General features: G+C 45.2%; 1 protein-coding gene across 1 annotated transcript in view; it reads right to left on the bottom strand.

Moving 5' to 3' along the window:
• SH3BGRL (SH3 domain binding glutamate rich protein like) overlaps positions 1-20,622 on the bottom strand; it is a 96,206-nt gene that overhangs the window by 5,739 nt on the left and 69,845 nt on the right. The window contains exons 2-3 of the mRNA XM_051969065.1: positions 5,894-6,079; positions 2,072-2,152 (exon numbers count right to left, since the gene is read on the bottom strand). Coding sequence (XP_051825025.1) covers positions 2,072-2,152; positions 5,894-6,079 — 267 coding nt within the window. The remainder of the gene's footprint in view (positions 1-2,071; positions 2,153-5,893; positions 6,080-20,622) is intronic.

Here is a 20,622-nt window from a genome sequence, read left to right as displayed (position 1 = left end):
CACAGCTAAGAAGTGTCTGAGGCCAAATTTGAACTCACTTTTTGTTCTCTCCAAGCCCAGCCCTTTCACCCCTCTGACCCCTAGCTGGCCATTAAGAGACAGAACATTTGATCTAGAATTACATAAGCTGAGTGGGAGTCCCTTCTCTCTATCACCAGGACTATCCATCTCCCACCTCCATGCCTTTGCATTGGTTATGTCACCATGACTAGAAGGGTTTATCCTTTAGCCTCCTAGCTCCGTTCTCTTCTACAGAAGGCCTTTCTCCATTTCTCCCTGTGATGGCACCTCTCTGAGACTACCATCTGTGTCATCAGCACACTTGGCCTATGTATGTGTCATCCACCTGTTGTCATCTTCCCAATTGGAAGGTGAACTGCTGAGGGCAAGTTCTCTGCTTCTGCCTTTATTTGCATAATGTGTTTGACACAGTGCCTGCCATATAGTGCACCCACAATAAATGTTTGTTGACTGGCTGATTGCTCTGGTCCTCAGTTTCCTCTTCTGTAAAATATAGTTGATGACTCTGGTCCTTTCCAATTCTAGAATCTACTATTTTAGTCAGGGAAAACAGCAAATGCACCTGAAGAAAGAGCTTTCTGGAAGCAACACAGATGAGAGAAATCCTCAAATCGTAGGCTACTGAAAGGAGGCTGAGGAAGTCCCTTGAATAGCTAAAGTTTCATGGATATGGAAGCCTAATTAGTTCAGGAGGAATCAAGGAGCTGAGTTCAAGTCCTGGGGCAAGTCTCAAGCTCTCTCAGAGCTTGGTCACCCAACTATAAAACGGAGACAGTGGTGCCTCCAATGCCCAGACTCACACGATCGTTACAAAGCTCAAACAAGACAGTGTTTGTAAAGTACTCTGTTGGGCTTAAAACATTAAGTAAATGTCACCTGGAATTACTGACCCAATTTGAAATAAGGGAAGTGAGCCAGCAGATCTGAATAACAGAACAGCAGCAGCAATAGCAGGAGCGGGAGGAGGAGGAAGAGAGTAGTAGTAGGTAGGGGAAAGAGGAGGAGGAGAAGGCGTTGCAGCAGCAGCAGCAGCAGCAGCAATAGTAGTAGTAGTAGTGGTAGTGGTGGGGGTGGGAATACTAGTAGTAGTAGGTATAGTAGTACTAGTAGAGGCAGCAGCAATTTTAATGATGAGAACAACTGACATTTTGAAAGTAGTTTAAAGATTGTCCCACTTGGCCCTCATAGCGGCACCATCTAACTCACCTGCAACTCACCAAAAAGCTGTCCGTTGATGTCCCTACTTGGCTTGAGTAGCACTAATACATTTACACAGAAGACCCTCTGAAGATTTAAATTAGACAGAGCTTAAAATGGGACATTTTGTCCACGAGAAAAGCCAGTTTGACAGAGAGTAGACTCGGGAAGGTAACTGATCAACATGCTATAGTCTCCAGTGAGAGCAGTAAGCATATGAACCCAGCCTCTCTACACTGGGGGCAGAGTTCCTGTTAGCTGTGCTCCTAGCCTAGAAAGAGAGAGAAGTCATCGAGGGGCCATTCGTTCAGGTCTTTGGCTTTGGCTTTTTGATTCAGGTTCTCCTGGGATAATACAGTTGAAAAGGAATCTGCCTTTGGCAAAGAAAAGGTCTCAGATTCAGTCAGCAGTTCGCTGTCCAGTTTTTGAACCCCAGGGCTCCTCAGGATCACCAATGGATCCCTCTGTAGCATTTCTCTTCATGTTCTGCCAGGAAAATGACCACGGTCTGGGCCACATGTTGTGATTGAGAAAGGGACATGACAGCTCTAATAATGAAGTCTTTAACATTCTTGGTGAGCTGACCAATAGGAAACCGGCCGCCTCAGGGAGCTTGTTGGCATGTCTTGACGCTCCCTGTCTTAGCCTGGGAATGCCATGGATCACGTCTGGCTTTCCAATCGGAGTCTATCTGAATCAGGATGGAAGACGATCGCCAGGACTGCCTCGCATTCGGGAGACAGAGGGATTGCCAGTTTGGGAGAGCTTACACTGCACCCAGCTTCTCTCACAGGAGTGTTACACGACATCAGAAATCATTACCTGTCAACCAGAAAGCAGAAGGAGCACCTACCTTTGACCCAGGTGGGGCTGTCAAGCCCAAGAAGGCATACACTGCATTATTTTCTCTGGCTTCAAAGAAGGCATCGTAATCCTAAGTGAAAAAGAAGACAGAGAGAATCAGGAGTGCTGAAGAACATGAAGGAAACAAATATGGCAGAGGGGAGGGCGGGGCCAACTTGGTGGCCCCTGGGTAAGACTGAGATACTCTGTCCTTGCCGTAGAGCCAAGCTTCTTAAATTTTGGGTCACGAACCCATACGGGGTCCCTTAACTGAACGTAGGGGTGGCAAAAAATTTGGCAACAGTAAAAGATATCAAACATTCCACCAAAATTAAATTCTTTCTGTAAAATAAACAAGCACATCCATCTCATTAGTATGCAAATTCGCTTTCATCTTTAATAAGTGGGAAAATTATATGTATGCCAAAGAATTGTTTTGAAAATGAATTTCTTTCTGATTTGTTTGATTTGTACACCCATTTTATATACCTATATTCTCAGGGTCACATAAAAATTTCTCAGGCAAAAAGGGGTCGAGAGTGGAAAAAATTGAAGAAGTTCTCTGTAGAGTAATCTCAATGTTAAAGTGCTAAGCTACCAGGAAATACAGCAAAGGGGCAAAGCTCAGGCCCACAACAGTCCCGGGGGCTTTGGAGGCAAAGCAACTCATAAATGCCTTCCTCCAGTCTGTGTTTCATTTTCAGCCAGTTTGGAACAAGCAGCTCAGTTGCATCTTGGGAGTTACAACAATCTCTTAGCGAGCAACGGTTCCCTCTCCCCTAAGCTTCCCCTTCCTCCGGGCTGCTTCTTTCCCATTATCCATCAACGAAGAAATGTTCATCAGCACCCCAGCTACTTTGACCTTCCAAGAAGGCCCTTGGGCAGAAGATGGATATGGTGAGTGTTGAGTTTGGATCCCGATGCGGGGCATCCGGGGACCTGAGCAACAACAATTAAATGTCTGAGAAGTTAGAAGCCAGGCTAAATCAGGGCCTGGAACACTGAGGATGGCTGAAGGTGGGGTTATAATCACCGTTACCCTGCCAGCCCCAAAACCTTCTCCTAAGTGACCGAAATAGTCACCCAAACAAGGCTGTAGGACATAACCCAAATTGAGTCAACCCAGCAAACAAGTGGCATTTTCAGATCTTGCCTGTAATTTTAAAAACTACAGCAAAGCAAGCCTGCCGTTCTGCCTGATTTATTAGAAGCGACAAAGCAGCCCTGATGTGTTTGCTTCTCCAAGATGACCTCTCTCACAGCTTGCCAAGTAGGCCCGCAGCTCCCACCACACATAATTCAGCCAGTGTTTAGGGCCCCCTGAGGCTAGAGGTGCCTCACCCCAAGAAGAAGCCCAAGTACTCATTACTCTCTTATTCTTGGCTCCTTTCAACAAGGAGGGGCTCGCTTTTGCCACATCCAAAGTTTTCTCAAGAAATCAAGGCATCCATTTATAAGCAATGTATTTCTTCAAAGGCACCCAACCGCCATCAACGCCGTCGGGCTTTGCGGGAGAGAGGGAGGGACGCCCCCAGATGTGAAGCTAACTGACTCCTGACATCAATGGCTCAGAAACAACTCGAGACAAATCATGGAATTTTACAGGCAGCCAGACCAACTCATACCCAAAAAGGAATCTGTAAGTAGGCATTCAGTCTCTGCTTGAAGACCTCAAGATAGGGGGTGGTGTTAACCCATTACCTCACCTCCCCAAGTATGATTTGAGATAACTCAAATCACGAGGAAAGGCTCCCTTATATCAAGCCTTAGTCTGCCTCTTTGCAACTTGTACCCATTGTCCTTTGAGGTTTAACAGATTAAATCTAATCCCTCTTCTCCCTATAATACCTGACTTGAAAGTAACCTCTACCATTTCAAAAAAAAGCTTCTCCAGATACTTTGGCCCAGAATTCAGTTTGTGTTGACGGTCTCCAAAAGAGCCAACAGACACCACACCTTGGTCTCTAGTAACAACTGTGAAAATAGGCGGTTTTCAAGATAACTTATAATGTGATCAAACCCCAGTCCGGGCTCCTGCTGCAGCCTGAGGATCTGGGTAAGAGCCCTTTGTCAGATGCTGGCTACTAAGGGCCACAAATCTAAGGGGACTTGAACGATCCCTCTTCCAATTCTAAGCTTCAGTAGCATTTGAGACATGAGAGAATTAAGTTTTGCTCAAAGAAAAAAAATCTTTTTTGTTTTTCCCACCTGAAAAGGAAGCCGGTGAGCTTTGGATTCCACTAGCACAAGACAGATGGGATCCCCAGGCCTTTCCTAATAACTGACAGACTCTCTTGTGGAAAAAGCTTGGTTGTGCCAGCTTGGGCTCGGGCTCTTTCCTGGCACTTCTTCCCCAGCTGCTGCTGCGGGTTGGCAGAGGGGAGAACAAGAACTGCCCTAACCTCACCTCCCCAATAAAGACTGGTGGCAAAGAAGGATGAGGTTAATGGATGTGAAAACATCCATCTGGGCACACGAACCAGACAGAGTGAGGGAATGAGTCAGCGTGCGAGCTAGTAAGGTGTCCCTTTGTCTCAAGGCCAACGGTGCTTACCTGTGATTTCTCTGCACAGAGGGGCCACTTAACAAATGGCTGTTGAACTAAATGATGTTCTGGCCGCTTCAGAATTATTTTAGGTGTTTAAGTAGTGCCTGTTGACTTGGCTCACGCTCTAGATGGTTCACGTCTGTCCCTTTTGTGTCTCCGATTAGACTGTAAGCGCCTCATGGGCGGGGCCTGTGTTTCAACCTCATCTTATCTCTACCTGCTGGAGTTCAACATGATACCAGGCACATAGCAAGGGTTTAATAATCTCCTTCTAACAATAAGGGGACGTCTGGCAGGGGGAATATCCTAACTTCTAACAGTCCTTTCAATTCTTTATAATGTCACAGGAGCAAGTAAATATTTGTTGAACTGAACCGAGCAAGTTCTTTTAAGCAGCCAATTTAAAAGATCAGTTAAAACAAGAGTGCCATATGGGCCGGCTCAGGCTCATGTGCATTATATGCAAAGAACCCAGCAAGACAAAAGAGGAAGATGAACCAACAGAGAGCAAAGGTTTACTGACCAAAATGAACCTGCCTAATCACTAGCTGGGATTAAAACGCAGATCTGTAGAGGCTACAAAACTTTCTCTGGCAATGACAGGGCTGACCTCCATTAAATGTTACTGTACCGAGAGGACTCTGACCGTGAAGTGGCTCCAGGGGCTCCTGGAGCACTATTTGAAAACTGCCTCCCCCAGATCTTCTAAAAAGGCTTCACTTCAAAAGATCACAAACTGTTAGTGAGGCTTCCACAAGAGCAGGTCAGACTCGACTACCCTCGTTTCATTTTTGGATGGGGTCACCAGACTGTTGATTGAGAGGAAAAAGGACTTGGTGTCTCACACATCACTCCATCAAAACCAGTACGTACAAAGAAATGAAAGTTTGATGGCCGACTCGAAGACGAAAAAGATCTCGAAAATCTCCTCTGTAAAAACAACTATGGATTGTGAGGAAAAATGAGATGGGCTTGGAGTTGATTTGGTTTTTTGTTTTTTACTTAGAGTAATGAGAAGAGCTGAACCCTTTCCAGAGGCTTCTGCTGTAGACATACCACAAATACAACATCTAGTTGTTCTGACTGGAAGAAATCGGGATGAAGGCTAGTAAAGGAGATCTGAGATCAAATCTCTGTCTGATGGCACTCCATTTTCCATGGAGGATTAATGCGTCTGACAGCAGACAGGCCAAAGAAGAATCCGGCCTTCTGAGAGAGCAATTAAAGGAGGGGAAAGGAGAAGCACTAGCTAGGAAATGTGCAGAATTCTTGAATCGTCCTTACCCCACGGTATTGGCACTCATTGAAGATCTGAGGGGGAAGCGGGTTCCCCGTGGCTGGACGACTTCCTTCAGGCACGTTTTCACGCATCCATTTCCGATTCTCTTCATTGGCTGCGATATCCTTCTCTTCAAATCCTATCTTGTTCGCTTCCAAGAAACCCAAGACATCTTGCTGTTTCTTCTTGATCTAGAACATAAAGGCCATCCCCCACACACACAAAAAAAACATTACCAATGAACAGACTTGATTTTAGACATGTTGATTTCAGGCCACATGAGAACAGACTAAAAGAATCAGAATGGAGAAGGGAGAGCCAATATAGCCACCCTCCTAGCAGACAGCCTGTTTCCCTTCTCATCTCTACTTACAGAAAGCCTTGAAAACAGGCCCCCAAAGCTTTTTCTGAGCCCCAAATTGTTTCACTCTCCTCACACGGCTGACAACCATGAACAGCCTTAAGGAATGGACCTAATACTTGATGAGACAGCCAGACTGCTCAGTTTATTTACAATACAGAATATTTTCAATATAAATGATCCTTGCCCAGCTCTTATACATGTTTAGGGTAGTGTGGCCTGCCAAGCGGGCATCATGTGATGCTAATCTTCTCATTCCCTCGTGGGGCTTAAACTGAAGGGACTGCACTGAACAGATGTGACGGAAAACCATACACTCCAGGCACAATTCGGGGTGAAATTTACACAGATTCTTTAACAAATGAAATGTGTATCTCCTACAGGAAAAAAAAGACTTTGGGATCACAGCCATCCTCTTTTGGACACGGATGCAATCTGCAAGTGGATGGAAGAGTCGCCCAGGAACGTAAGTCAATCTTTGGGAAGCCCCCTTCCCCCACCGACTCCCAACCCCCAGAACACCGAGCCACTTCTGGTCATGTGTCAGAAGTCTGAGATTTAAGGTACCTTTCCTCCGTGCCCCAGCACAGGGCAGAGGGAGGCAACAATTGCTGCCTGGAGGGAACAGCTGTTTCCCAGCAAGCTACACTAAGCCTCACGTCTGTCGTGCCAAGGGTCAAGTTTCTTTGAAAGAATGGAAACTCACACTGGCTCGGGAATGACTGACAAGGCTTCAGCTTTAGAAAAAAACCAGTATGAGCGTTCAGAATGCCAGGGGAAGAACAAAACCTTGCCCCCGATGCTGTGGATGACAAATCCAGAGCTACTTTAATGAAAGCAAACGTCAACCGACCACAGAATAGTTCAGGCCCGGGGGGTGACCTCATTTTATAATTGTGCCATTATGTTTTCACAATGAACACCTTAATAAGTCCCGAAAGAGACCAAATGCCGAGAGACAGATGTCTAGAAGCGACTGACAGCAACCGCTTTTTGTTACGGTTTGATAATAGGATACGGGTAAGAAGAAAGACTGCGGTATTAATTTAGGGGCATTATTATTGAATGCCTACTATGTGTAAGGTGCTGTCCAAGGTACCAGGAAACAAAAAGGAAACATATTACCACAGAGTCCCTTGCTCTCAAGGAGCTTACAATCTAGATGGACAGACAAGATACTAATATTAGCTAAGAAGGTAATGACGAGACGCAGCCTGCTGTGGTGACAGATTTAAGTCCTGCCTTTTTCCCAGAGAAGCCGGGTGAACGCAGACCAATCACAACCCCTTTAAAGACAGAACATTAAAAAACCGTTCTCTCAAAAAATATTAATTCTCCCTCTATTGCGCACCTAGCACTGTGCTAGTGCTCTGGGAAGAGACAGAGACATGTAATGCAAGGTCTCTGCCTTCAAGGAACTTACCATCTAGTAGAGGAAGACATGCATATCGATAAAGAAATAAATTAGGGTCTAAATAAAAAGAAAAAGAGTACATGAGAGAGGCAGTCCTGACTTCGAGTCACATCTCTGACACATGGTAGTGCCTCCAGCAACAGTTGAAACCTATAAGCTCCAAACAAGCTGCCCGTCTGAATCGGTGAATAGAATCTTCACGATTGGAATTCAGAGCACTGAAATCACAGATCCAGATCAAAACAAAAACAAAAAAAAGTCCAAAGGTACCAAAATCCATCGGGAAAGCCAAAATGCTATGAGAACAGAGGAGGAATAACTTTTTCATTTCTACTACCAAATTTAATAGTAACAAGGCAAATGCCAGCTATAGCAGACTTCACGCCATTGGTGTGGATCCATGATTTCATCAGGGTGGCCACTCCATCCACCAATACCGTCTGCAACAACTTCCTTCACCTTCGTGAGCCGTTGCGGTGAAAGAAATTCAACAGCTGGTCCCTTGTCTTCTGGTGATGAGCGTACATGGGGCCATTCCAATCTGGGAGAAACTGCTAGAGTTTCTGTTTCAACCTTTGAAGGCCCAGATTCATCTCTAGGCTACCAATCCCTCCCTCCAGCCATCACACAGCACCTGCTAAGTTGTATATTGAAGCATCAGAGCAGCAAGTGAATGAAAATGAATGGATGCATTCAGTCTTCATATCATAAGAACCTATATTATAGAGTTTGGACGTTGAAAAAAATGGAACAGCATTAAAACTAAGTTTTGCAGGATTCTGAGCATCAAGAACATTAAAACTCAAAGGAACCTTGTTAATAATCTAAAGCAGAGGTTAACCCTTAGGTCAGCCTCGACAGAAACTTTCCTTCTCCTCCAACTGGTACTGATTCTTTTCAAATGCCACTTCAGGAAAGTCCACTCCACTTCCAGCAGAGAGGGAGGGTAGAGGAAAAGCATAGCTGTTTACTGAGCCGCCTCTTTAAAATTTACCATGCACAAAACGAGCTGGCATTTCATTTCAACCAACACTGGTGGAGGCAAAGTCTAATGTGAAAGCCCTGCCCCTAGCCCCTGGTGTGCTGGCCTGATCCTCAGACTGTTTTAATGAATGTCAGCATGGGACCTTAACTCCCTGGCTTCTTCTTGCTCAACCCAGTCACCACAGCAAGACACACTTGTTTCCAGCTGTTCATTTTGTGATGTTTTCAAGGGCTAGGTCATAGGCAGTCAGACCAAAACTCTTTCTTCACATCTTCTCCTCATTCTAGCCAAGAGGCCAGAATGAAGATGGCCACAGACCCAGATTCTTTCTTGTCCCCTTGGGATCGCTGGACCACTCCCTTAAAAGGCCCCAAACATCTTCCTGCCACCAGGGAGAACACCTCAAGTGCCCCGCTGGCCTTTGTCCCTTATTCTCTTGACAAGGTGTATCTGCAGGGTTTTAGAGTGAGAAAGAATAAAGATCACTTAGTATCAGGATATTATTTGACAAAAGAGGAAATGGTGACCCAGAATGGAGAAATAACTTTCTCAAAGTCATACAGGAAATAAGTTGTTATGTACAAACCCCCACATAAGTAGGTGGGATCAAGTGAGAAGGAAAGTTAGTGGGCCCTGACTCTACACACACTGACGCTGGGGAAAGAATGAGAACAGCTGCTTGGAAGAGAATTAGGCTCCAGGAAGCCAGAGGAACGGGCAGCTCCCCAGCCACCCCTAGGTTTCGCTTTGGCCTTCAGCTCTGCTTCTTCCTAAGTTTGCGTTATCTGCTCCAGCAACTGGTTTTCCTCTTTTCACAGTGCACTCACATCTCCGCCTAGCTTCCCAGTTTTGAGCGGCCCACTTCGAGGTTGAGGCTCCACCCCCTCACCTCCCAGGCAGGGGGGCGGGGAGGGGCACAACCATCATCCATACCCCAAGAGGTCCCAAAGACTGCAGTCATGGTACCAACACAGCTGGGATACGTGACCCCAAATCTCTCAACTCCCGGTCCTGAAATCTCCCTACCATCACCCACCTATTTGAGCACACGCTGTTTTCCATTTTCCCATTTAAAAAACCAGAATTCTCTTCAGAACCTAGCAAGGCATAATTAAAGAACATTTGATTCCTAAAATGATACATAATTAGATTCAGATTGGAAGAAATACATCCCCAAGAAGTTTGGTATCTCTCACTTTCTTTATAAAGAGCCGCTAAGACCCATGGTGGTTGCAAAATGAAGGTCTGCCGATGACATTCCAGGTCACGATCAGCTCAGTACCGAGGTGAAGGTCGCTTTCCCAGAGGTCCCTCATGGCTCAAGTGCTCAGGTGGCCAAGACACCCCAAACAGCACGTCATGAACCCGCCTCGTCCAATCGGTCTCTTGGCCATATGACTGTGCATAGTTGTTTGTGTGCCATTTCTCCAATTAGATGGCGGACTCCTTAAGGGCCGGGACAACTTTTTTTTGCCTTTCTTTAGATCTCCAATGCCTGGCATGTAGTAGGTCCTCCACAGATTCTTGTTGACTTGACAACCTGACTGCAAGGGAGCTCTCTTGGTACCTTTCCACTATGGTCAGGACCAGCCAGCTTTAGGTGAAGATCCACATAGTACTTGAGGGAGGGACTCCTTCTTGCCTCCAGATCTCTCCTTCACTGATCCTGTAAATTTCTCCTCAAATGATTCATTTCTACAGCTTAATTGCTGCCCTCATCCTCACCTCCCACAGGCCTCAATGAAAATAGTCTAGGTAGGAAGAGGGAGAAATCCTGAAGCTTCATAGGTTATGGCCAGAAGGGATCTTGAGAGGCAACCGAGGCCCAGGAAGTCACACTAAAAGTTGCACAGGAAGTGGCAGTAAGAGACAAATCTAAGACTCAAACCCAACTCTACTTTGGCTCCAGGTCCGGGGGTCCTTCTTCTACCTGACACCTTTGGCTGCTGCAGTTTGGCCCGACACGCAACACAGCTGCCAACATGCATTCTGAGAGAAGGAGGCTGGAGAGGACTTCCTGTGTCTGGAGGCCAGGTACTGCCCAAACCTGTGCTTGGCACCACGAAGTAGAAGCCACAGTCCTAGCCTATGAGAAGGTTCCCATCTCCCTGGGGATATGGGCCACACATCCGCCCACAAGAGAGGCAATGACAGGGCACTAAATTGTCACATGGCCTGACAGTAAAATGAGGGTTCACACAGTCAATTTTCTGGACAGAGACCAGATGAGTAGATGGTGTTGATTTCCCTGGGACTCAGACAGCTTGGATTATACTTCCCTCTGATCTAGTCTCCCTTATTTCCTGTTGTTTTGTTTTTTCTTGGTGAGGCAATTGGAATAAAGGGACTTGTCTAGGGTCACACAGCTTAAGTGTCTGAGGCTGGATTTGAATTTAGGTCCTTCTATCTTCGGCGGGGGGAGGGGGGGTGCTCTCCACATCCCCCTCCTTTTTGACAGATCTGATCTGACTACATGAAAGACGTGGAGCCCTCAATATGCTCGGACTCCAAGCAAGGCTCAGCTCAGATGAATACAGGAAAGCCCGGAGGATACAATTTCCTCACAAGTTCTGCTATGAAAATCATCTCTCTCAACTGATGCTGTGGAATTATAATGATGACCAAGTTTGGTATTCAAGGACAGATATGAAAAGGCACCTTCCTCCCTCCTCTACCGAGGTGGGGGGCTATGCGTAGGAAACACTGCATACGCTATCAGAGTCGGTTGATGGTTCTGCTGCACTCCCCTTGGCCTCTGTTTCTTTTTTTAATCTTTGTTACAAGGGAAACTTACTGAGTAGAGGAGCGGGGAGGAATCTATCTGGAAATGAAGGTGATCTAAAAACACAAGAAATCAATAAACATTTTCTTTCAAAAAAGAAAAATGTATCTTTTGTTTTCCCTTGTTGAGAGCCAGGCCGGCCTAGACCAGGCGAACCCAGGGTTGTGTGCAAGGACTCCAGTCACATTCGCCGATCTTATCTCAATGTGATAATGACAACAGTAACCCCCATTTAGAAAGCCCTCTGACACTCTAGCGTGCCAACTGAGCACAATGCCGCTTATTCTTCCGAATAAGCTAGGGAGGGATGGCAACCGCCGCCTGATGGTGGTCCTAGCCACATAGGAAAGGCACCAGAGTACTCCCTGATGGGCAAAGATGGCAGCAATGGTCCCATCTGCCATCCATGGAAGTGACCCCTCAGAGGCACAGTACCCAGAGGATGGGCAAGGTTTTGGGCGTAAGCTGGGAGCCACGTGATTGCTACAGGTGCAGAGAAGGGGTAGGACTGGTATTCCTGGCAACGTTCTAGAAAAGTAGGGAGATGGCCAGCAAACATCTACATGGTTTGAATTCAACTGAATGGAGGGAACAAAATGGCTACTAAGTGATTTTCACTCAAGTGTAGAGAAATCAGGAGTCCCTAGAAGTCCAGAAGTATGTAAGGAAGAGTCCTAACAAAGAATATGGCACCTGCATGCATCTGACGCTATTGTGGATGGGGGAGGGGGAAGCTGCCAGGCTACTTAAACTATTTTCACATATCTGACAAGTCAATTGGGGGAAAGGGAAATCACTAGATGTTCTCAACAATTTCAATGATTTGTCCCAAGTAAGGGCTGTACAAAATGAATACTTCCCAGTGATTCCTCCTCTTGTAGTCTTGGTTTTCTTATTCATAAAGTGGGGATAACAATATTTGCAATGCCCACCTAGAATTATGGACTATCAGGACCATGGTAGGTCTTGTATCATATTACAACACGACACATGATGATGACCCACAACCAAGACACTCTACTCCCAGCAACTCTCCAAGCTTCTACATTACAAATTACTGGTATTGAGAGAGGACGTTTCCTCAGTGGGGATCTTCAACAGAAATGAAATCATAGGTCTAGGCAAAATCTATACCGGGCTTTGAAGATCACTTCTAATCCAACCTCTTCAGCACCCAACACCTCACAGAGAACAGCGGTAAGGAGCGGCCATCTGGCCAAGGTCCCACGACTGAACAATAGTAGACGTGGGGTTGAAATCTAGGTCTCCTTGTGCCCAATCTGGGGCTCTGTCTGTTTCACTAGGCACCCATCCTCCCCAGGAAGTGGAAGAAAGAATGGGCCATCATGGTCATCGGAGCCAACGTTGGTAACAGGTAGCAACGTACACAATCGAACCCTGTGACTAAATCTTGTAGTTTTATGGAGGCCAAGTGGCGAAGTGAAAAGCATGTGACCTACAGGTAAGAATCGTGACTCCACGATTTAGCAGGTATATGGCTCACTGGGAGATACTTCCCTCAGTTTCCTCATATGGCAACCTTTCCAGTTCCTTCCTCACTGGGTTGTTAGGGAAAGAAGACAATCAACTCTAAAGCACTACAGCAATATGAGTCAGGTTCCTAAAGTGGCAGGAAGTTAAATATGGTAATTCACCCCAGCCTCTGAATCCTCACCTTGGAGCAACATATTTCTCTCTGTTAGACTTTGCCCCAAGAAAATTGGAATGTTCTCCAATCTGCCCCCTTCTCCTCCCATCAGCTGAGACAGGGGCCAACCTGAATGGGACAGGACCAAAAAAAGCAGCACTGAAGACAGCTGCCGGGCTCCTACTTCTGGTCCCCTTGATTACCCAGAAAGCCTTGCCATATTTAGACAAGGCAAAAAAAAAAAAAAAAAAAAAAAAAAAACACGAATACTCCAACAGACTGATGTGAAGTCATTGGACAAGCAGATAAGCACCAAATATGGTAGCTAAGCTCTCCTGCTTGCAACAGACACTGAGAAGGAACATTGTAACCCCAACCTCAAGCTAGTACTGCTTAAACCACAAGCTGACTAGTAAGCAATCAATCGAAGGGCATTAGTGTTAACGACCCACATCCAGGGCCCAGCCCATCTGCCCAGCTCTACAGCCACTTGGCTTGTTTCTTTTCCCAGGAGGCGGCTGTGCAGGAGCCAAGACGATGCAATGGAAAGAGCTCTGGGATGAGAGTCAGGACACCTGGTTTCCAGCCCCAACCCCTAGCACAAACTTGGAAGGGATCTCGGGCATTTGGGCATACCCCAAATGGCAGGGGGCTATGGGGTGGGTCAGGCCAGATGATTTAAGGATTCTTCTATCAACACACCTCTGAGACTAGAAATCCTCACTCTCATCCTGGGGAAACTCCGGAGGAGCCTGAGACCTCTTCTGGAAACAAAGGTGTAAAAGGTTCCACAAGGACATTAGGTCATTTCCACCAAGATGGACACCCTCCCATAAATGTGGCTTGGGGCTCTGCCACACCTCCATAGAGAGTAGTCATGAGTTGTAGCAACCAAATGCATCTTACAGAGTAGAAAACTGAAGTTTTTCCTTACATCAAGCCAGAATCTGCTGCTTTGCCACTTGGACCAAATGATGCCCTGTGAAGGACTGTCCCGAGGAAACCTTGGTTCCCAGTACTTGAAGAGGCCTATCGTATTCCCCTTACAACTTCTCTTCTCCAGGAAAAAGCTGCCCAATCCCTTCCTCTGATCCTCACGAGGCCCAGTCTTGACCTTACTGGCTGCACTCCCTCAGATATTCTCCAACATAGCAATGTCTTCCCCAGAATGTGCTTTTCAAAACCGAACACGATGTATTAGATGCGGTCCGACAGCCAGAACTGGCACTTCCGGCATTCAGGCCACCACGATGATTTGCTTATTGCAACCCAAGATCAGAAGAGCATTTTGGGCTCCCGCCCACCATACACTGCTGACTTCCATTGAGCTTACGATCCACTGAAACCCCAGATCTTCAGCGACAGAACTACCGTCAAGCACTAGTATGGCACTTTACATTTGTCCCCATTAAACATCTTGGTGGCCTCGGCACAGATTGGAACATACATTTTTGGAAAGGCCATTGCAAGATTCTGATTTTCTTGACTATAAATGTTTGTTTTTTTCAACCGGGAAGGTGGAGAAAAGAAAATCTACTTTTGTTCATTGAAAAAATAAAATGAAAATTTTGAAAATTTGATTTGAAGAGATTTGGCCCGGGATTCTAGCCTGCTGAGATCATTTTTGGATCCAGACTCTGTGGTTCCAGATGGTAGCTATCCCCCTCTCCCTGAGTTTCTGTCATTTAAGAAGCTGATAAGCGTGCCAGCAATGCCTTTACCCGAGTCACTAATAAAAAGGTTAAATAGCACAGGATGGGGCACAGAGCTCTTGGGCACTTCACTAGAGTCAAGCCACCATTAAGAATTTCTTTACTTCTGGCCATTCAACTAACTGAATTGCCCTAAATCTCCTTTGGCCTAGCTCACACCTCTTCATCTTTAAGAGAGAACACGGGGAACAATAACATCTGTCAAAGGCTTTGCTAAAATCTGTAACATTCTTCTCATCTACTAGTCCAGTAATACGATTAAAAAGGAAAAAGAGGGGAGGCTTATATGCCCCATTTCTGAGGAAGTCATGAGGACTATGATCACTGCTTCCTCCCCTACTCTGCCCTCTCCTCCCCTTCCCTTGCCTCCTTCTTCTCCTCTCCTTGCTCCTCCTTAGCCCTTATCTCCCTGTACTTCATGCAGGAAGTACAGCAGCCACTCATGGGCCCAATCCCACTGCTGATCAGCATGGAAGCTTTGACCTAGACCGTTTCCCCAACCAGAGCCCGTGGTCCTCCTTAGGAAGTCCGAGAGTCCTCTACTACCAGGCATTCAGTGTCTTGGTGCCAGATTTAGAGCAGAAATGAAATTCATTTTAGTACCACTAACTCTGAACTCCAAACCTCATATAATCCACCAGTCAGCCTCAGAAGCAGCAGGGATTATAAATGGACACCATCATACATGGCTCTGCTTCTTTTTCTAGATCCAAACTCAACATCTCTTCCATAAGATCCTAAAACTTTACTAATCATGCTAGTCAAGACTGGAGGCCCCTGATTTGCAAACTCAACTTTCTTCCCTTTGAGGCAAATCAGGACTTTTGGTCTTCTTCAGGGCTCCAGTATTTCTATGATCCTCCATGATCTTCACACCCACCAGTTCTTTCTGTACTTGGGGGCAGTTCAATGACTATACCTGGACTGCTGAAATGACATCATGGGGCAGGTGAAAGTTCTCTTATTCTCTCCTTCTTTACTAACCTCAGGAATCAACTCACTGTTGGCCATCTTGCTCCCTTCTACCCAGTCCAAAGATTATTCTCTTTGACAGAGAAAACAGAAGCAAAATAATAATGGGACAACCCAGTTTCCTTTCTGGAATCAATTCTTATTATCCTATAAATGCTAGGCAACACACTTAAGCATACACTGATCCTCATCTTTTCCCCGACACAATTTCGAATACCCACTCTTGGTTGTCTTTGGCTTTCCTTTGCAGTTTCAACTCACTCTGAGCTCTGGAGGTGACACTATTCTTACTGGACCGGGCCACTTTTTTGTATTCATCTTTCATTAACTGCTCCTATTTCCACCTTCTGTTCAAGTCTTTTAAAAATCTAAGCTTCTTAATGAGTACCCTGTGTGTATCCACACTGGTTCCTTTAGACACCACCTCCCTTTTCCTACATAGCAACTGTTATCTCCTTGGGTCCAGAATTTCATGAGTGCTTTCTACCCAGCTGTCTTTACCTCTAGAATTTTTGTACAAAGGATCCCAAACGATCCTATCTCCAAAGCCTTTGAAATGTGCTATTCTGCAATCTAGAATCTATTTGGGAATTTCCCACTCCCTTATCTCACGCAATTTCATTTCCCTCAAGGCTCCTATTGTTTCCACCCCAGTTACCAGTTCCTCTGAGAATCAGATCCAGAATATGAGTTCCTCTACCTTTTGAAAGGCGGAATTACCATTCAAGAGAAGCATTAGATGTTCTACTTTTGACCAATAGCCGAAGTCTTCCATCACTAATAAGTCAATCCCCACGTGGGTGGCTTCTAAGAGGGAGTATGCATAGAAAATTAAGTTCTGGACATGGAGTCAGATAGTTCTGAATTCAAATCCTGTTTCAAAAATTGATTTTTACAATCCCCCAAGTCACTAACCCTAGGTTTCCTCACTGCAAAGAAAGGATAATAGAACATCTCAGAGGGTTTTACTGAGGATCAGATCAGACAATGATAGATACAAAGTAGTCTCTAAACCCAAAAATATATGAATGTGAGTAACTGCTATTCTTCTCTGTTTCTTCAAGTTCTCCTCTAGACTTTGCTATCCACCCAGAAGCTGAGCTCTCATGGAACGGGAGCTCCCTGAGAACAAGGACTGTCTTCCTTTTTCTAGTTGTATCCCCTATCCTTAGCACAGTGCTTGGCACACAACGCACAGTAAACGCTTTCTCATTCCCCCGTTCGCTCAGTCCTGGTGGCCTGTGGTATATTCCAGTGACGATACCACTTGTTTCTGTTTGCATGATCGGTAGCCAAATGCCGTCCACCATGTTTCCCCATCTTGTTCCTGGATTTCCGTCACATGAGTATACCTTGTTAATATGGAATTCAATTCCAATTCCCACCCTGCCCCATCCCCCAGCCCTTTTCCCTAACTGATTCCTTCTGACTCCAGGGAATATCCTTCCTTCCAGCTCTCTTTCTATTGCCCTAAGTCCCGAGGCCTACCTCACAGACTCTCAGTAATGCTCACTCCTTTTGCATTAGGAGCTGGAGTTCACCTTGCTCTTACCTACACTCTGTCACATTTGGATGCCTAAGGCAATGACTATTATTGTTGGCATCTTTCTTGAATTTTAGACATTTCTAAGGCTATTCTGCCTAGACCTTAGGTTAGACTACTCTCTGTGGTACCTAGCACATTTCCTAGCAGCCCAAGTAACAGAGCTTAATGTGTTTGTGAAAGTAACAGAGAGTCGATAATGTATTTGTAGAAGCTATTTGCAAATGTATGGGGCCTGTTCATTTTGGCAGAGATAGAGCATTCGGCAGATGCACATGATTTTCTGGTTCTATATCCAGATCAAGGAAGTCCCCTATCACTACTTTATCATGGCTCAGTGTGTGCCAGGCTTGTGATTGAGAGACTTCTACATTTCACCCAGGCTTCTGCATTAGCACAGGAAATCTTCCATTCTGGAAAAATATAAACATGACCTCCCCTAGGCAAAAGCCTTAAAATCCAAGTCGATTCAGCAAGCATGCGCTCAGTGTCTAGTGAATGCCTGTAGCATACAGTGGGTAAAACAGAGTTTGGTTCTTTCTTCTTAGCCCCCAAACATTTAAGCTTTGAAGTGGGCTTTGCAGTTCATGAATAAAATGGCTTCCACCTAAACGGAAACACCGAGATTAGTATAACTTCCTTTCAACTGTTGTTCTTTCTTGGACCAAATATTCTTTATTAAATTAAGTAGCTACACTGATTAGACAATTCTCCTCAAAACAAAAAGGTTTTTTTTTAAACCAAGGCTAGAGAATGGACGACGATTCATACAACTTTTTCACAGCATTCATTTCAACTCAACAGATGTTTATTATGAATCTACTCTGTGCATGCAGATAATTACCTGCTCCGGCACTTCCCACGTCAAGCCCATAACAGCTTATTTACAGAGGCAGCTAGGCGGCCTCCTGGATAGAGCCTTGGAATTGCTAGACTAGAGTCAGGAAGACCTCAGACATTTACTAGATGTGTGACCCTAGGCAAGTCACTTCACTCCGGTTTGTGTCATTTTTCCCAACCTTGCAAAGTTGTCATGAGGAACAAATGAGAAAATCTTTGGAAAGCGCTTAGCGCAGTGCCTGGCACATAGTAGGTGCTATGTAAATGCTTATTCCTCTGATATCACCTTCCTGATCGATCTCCTTACAATAATCCTGTAAAATAAGTATAATCAACCTCTATTTTTTAACAAGAGGAAACCGGGGCCCAAAATGAGAACTAAAGTGATGCCACAGTTTTATAAATCTTCAATGGAAAGGATTATCCAAAGCCCAAACTCCTCATTTTACTGAAGTGGAAGCTGAGGTCCAGGGAGACCGAGGGACTTGGCCGAAGTCATACGGCAAATAAGTGGTTCGCTCAAGATGGAAATTCAGTTCTTCCGTCTCTAAGTTCAATACTTCTTCTATAACACCATTCGACTGCCTATTTGCCCCCGAAACCAGGGGAAGTCCAACGAAATCATGAAATCAGCCGGATTAAGGAAGTCATTGAGGAATATACCAAAAGTCCCTCATATCATTCTAAGAAGGGTCGATTGTGAACACAAATACACCTACACACACCAACACACACACACGCACATGTACACACCACAGATGAGCTAGTTCCTAAATGACTGAAGTTGAAAACATTTTCTTTCCTATTCTTTGTTTCAAATGAAAACCACTCTGTGTTCCAGCCAAACTGGCCTCTCTGTTGTTCCTCACTCACAACATTCAATCTACTATCTCTATGCTTTTACACTTGGCTGTGCCCTGTATCTAGAATCTACTCCTGTCCTCACTGCTCTGTCTTTAGGACCCCCCAGCTCCCTTCAAAGCTCAGCTCACAGGCTACTGGAAATTCATCCTGATTTCCACCCCTAGCCCCCATCCGAACTGCTGGCGCCTCTCTTTGTATTTCTTTTTTTTAAAATTATAATAACTTTTTATTGACAGAACCCATGCCCGGGTAATTTTTTTTTTTACAGCATTATCCCTTGCACTCACTTCTGTTCCGATTTTTCCCCTCCCTCCCTCTACCCCCTCCCCCCTCCCCCAGATGGCAAACAGTCCTATACATGTTAAATATGTCACAGTATGTCCTAGATACAACATATGTGTGCAGAACCGAACAGTTCTCTTGTTGCACAGGAAGAATTGGATTCAAAAAGTAAAGTCCAGGAAGAGAAACAAAAATGAAAACAGTTTACATTCATTTCCCAGTGTTCTTTTTTTGGGTATAGCTGCTTCTGTCCATCATTGATCAACTGAAACTGAGTTAGGGCTCTTTGTCAAAGAAATCCACTTCCATCTCTCTTTGTATTTCTATTCGCTTCATACATATTTCCTATTTACTTACATGTTTATATGGTATCCATGCCCCCCCCATCCCTCACACCAAAAAAGAAGACTTAACTCCTTAACAACAAGGTTAGTTTCACGCCTAGCACAATGCCCAGTATATAGCAGGTGCTTAATGCTAAAAACATGATGACTTACTGAAGAGAATACATTTGATTTTTTTTTCCATTTTCAAGGTCAGATCAGTTAAAAGCCCTTTTATGGGGCGGAGGGGGAGGGCAAAATTGCTGTATTTTTTAAAAATCACCTTTTCAGTTAGACTTTTAACTAGATAGTAATGTTGCTGTTCACCACACTAGCCTTAACAGAAGTAGAAATGGGATTACAGTATGGAAAGAGAAGTGGAAGCAGGTATTTTTTCAGATTAAAGTGATTCAGCCCAATTTAGTCCTGTTGCTAATGGAGAGCACAAAGCAGGGCCTCCAACCTATACCACAAAGTGAAGGGGTCGGTCTTCACTGACCATAGAGGAAAACAAATTAGATCTGCAGTCCCAGACCTGAAGGATACATTCATTCTCTAAAATGGTACTAAGTTCCCCAAGCAGCTCAAGGTTTCACTTCCACTTATTCCAAAGTCTGGACATTTGCCTATTAAAACCACTGATGACCGCTATCTCGCATCAGTGGAAGGGCTATGCACACCATTGAAATGAACAGATCCTGGAAGCAATGCCGACATATTGGGGATGCGATAAACGCTCGGCCACTGTCCACACCCCTCACCTGAGCGACTCAGAAGCCTGTCGAATTTGGGGAGAACAAGAACAGATGGCATTCCTATGACCCTTGGGGATTCATGAGATCGCTTTGTATCCGTGACCTCATTTAATCGCAAGGGACGGGTGCTACAGATATTAGTATTCCCCCATCGTACACATGAGGAACCAGGGTCACACAGCTAGTGAGTGTCTATGAGAGGACCACAGGGTCAGAGGCTGAATGACATATGGCAAAGCCAAAAGTTCATCAT

The sequence above is a fragment of the Antechinus flavipes genome, chromosome X (assembly GCF_016432865.1).
Source record: "Antechinus flavipes isolate AdamAnt ecotype Samford, QLD, Australia chromosome X, AdamAnt_v2, whole genome shotgun sequence".
Lineage (NCBI taxonomy): Eukaryota > Metazoa > Chordata > Mammalia > Dasyuromorphia > Dasyuridae > Antechinus > Antechinus flavipes.
The sequence above is the reverse complement of the archived record's forward strand: the minus strand, read 5'-3'. Positions and strand labels throughout refer to the sequence as shown.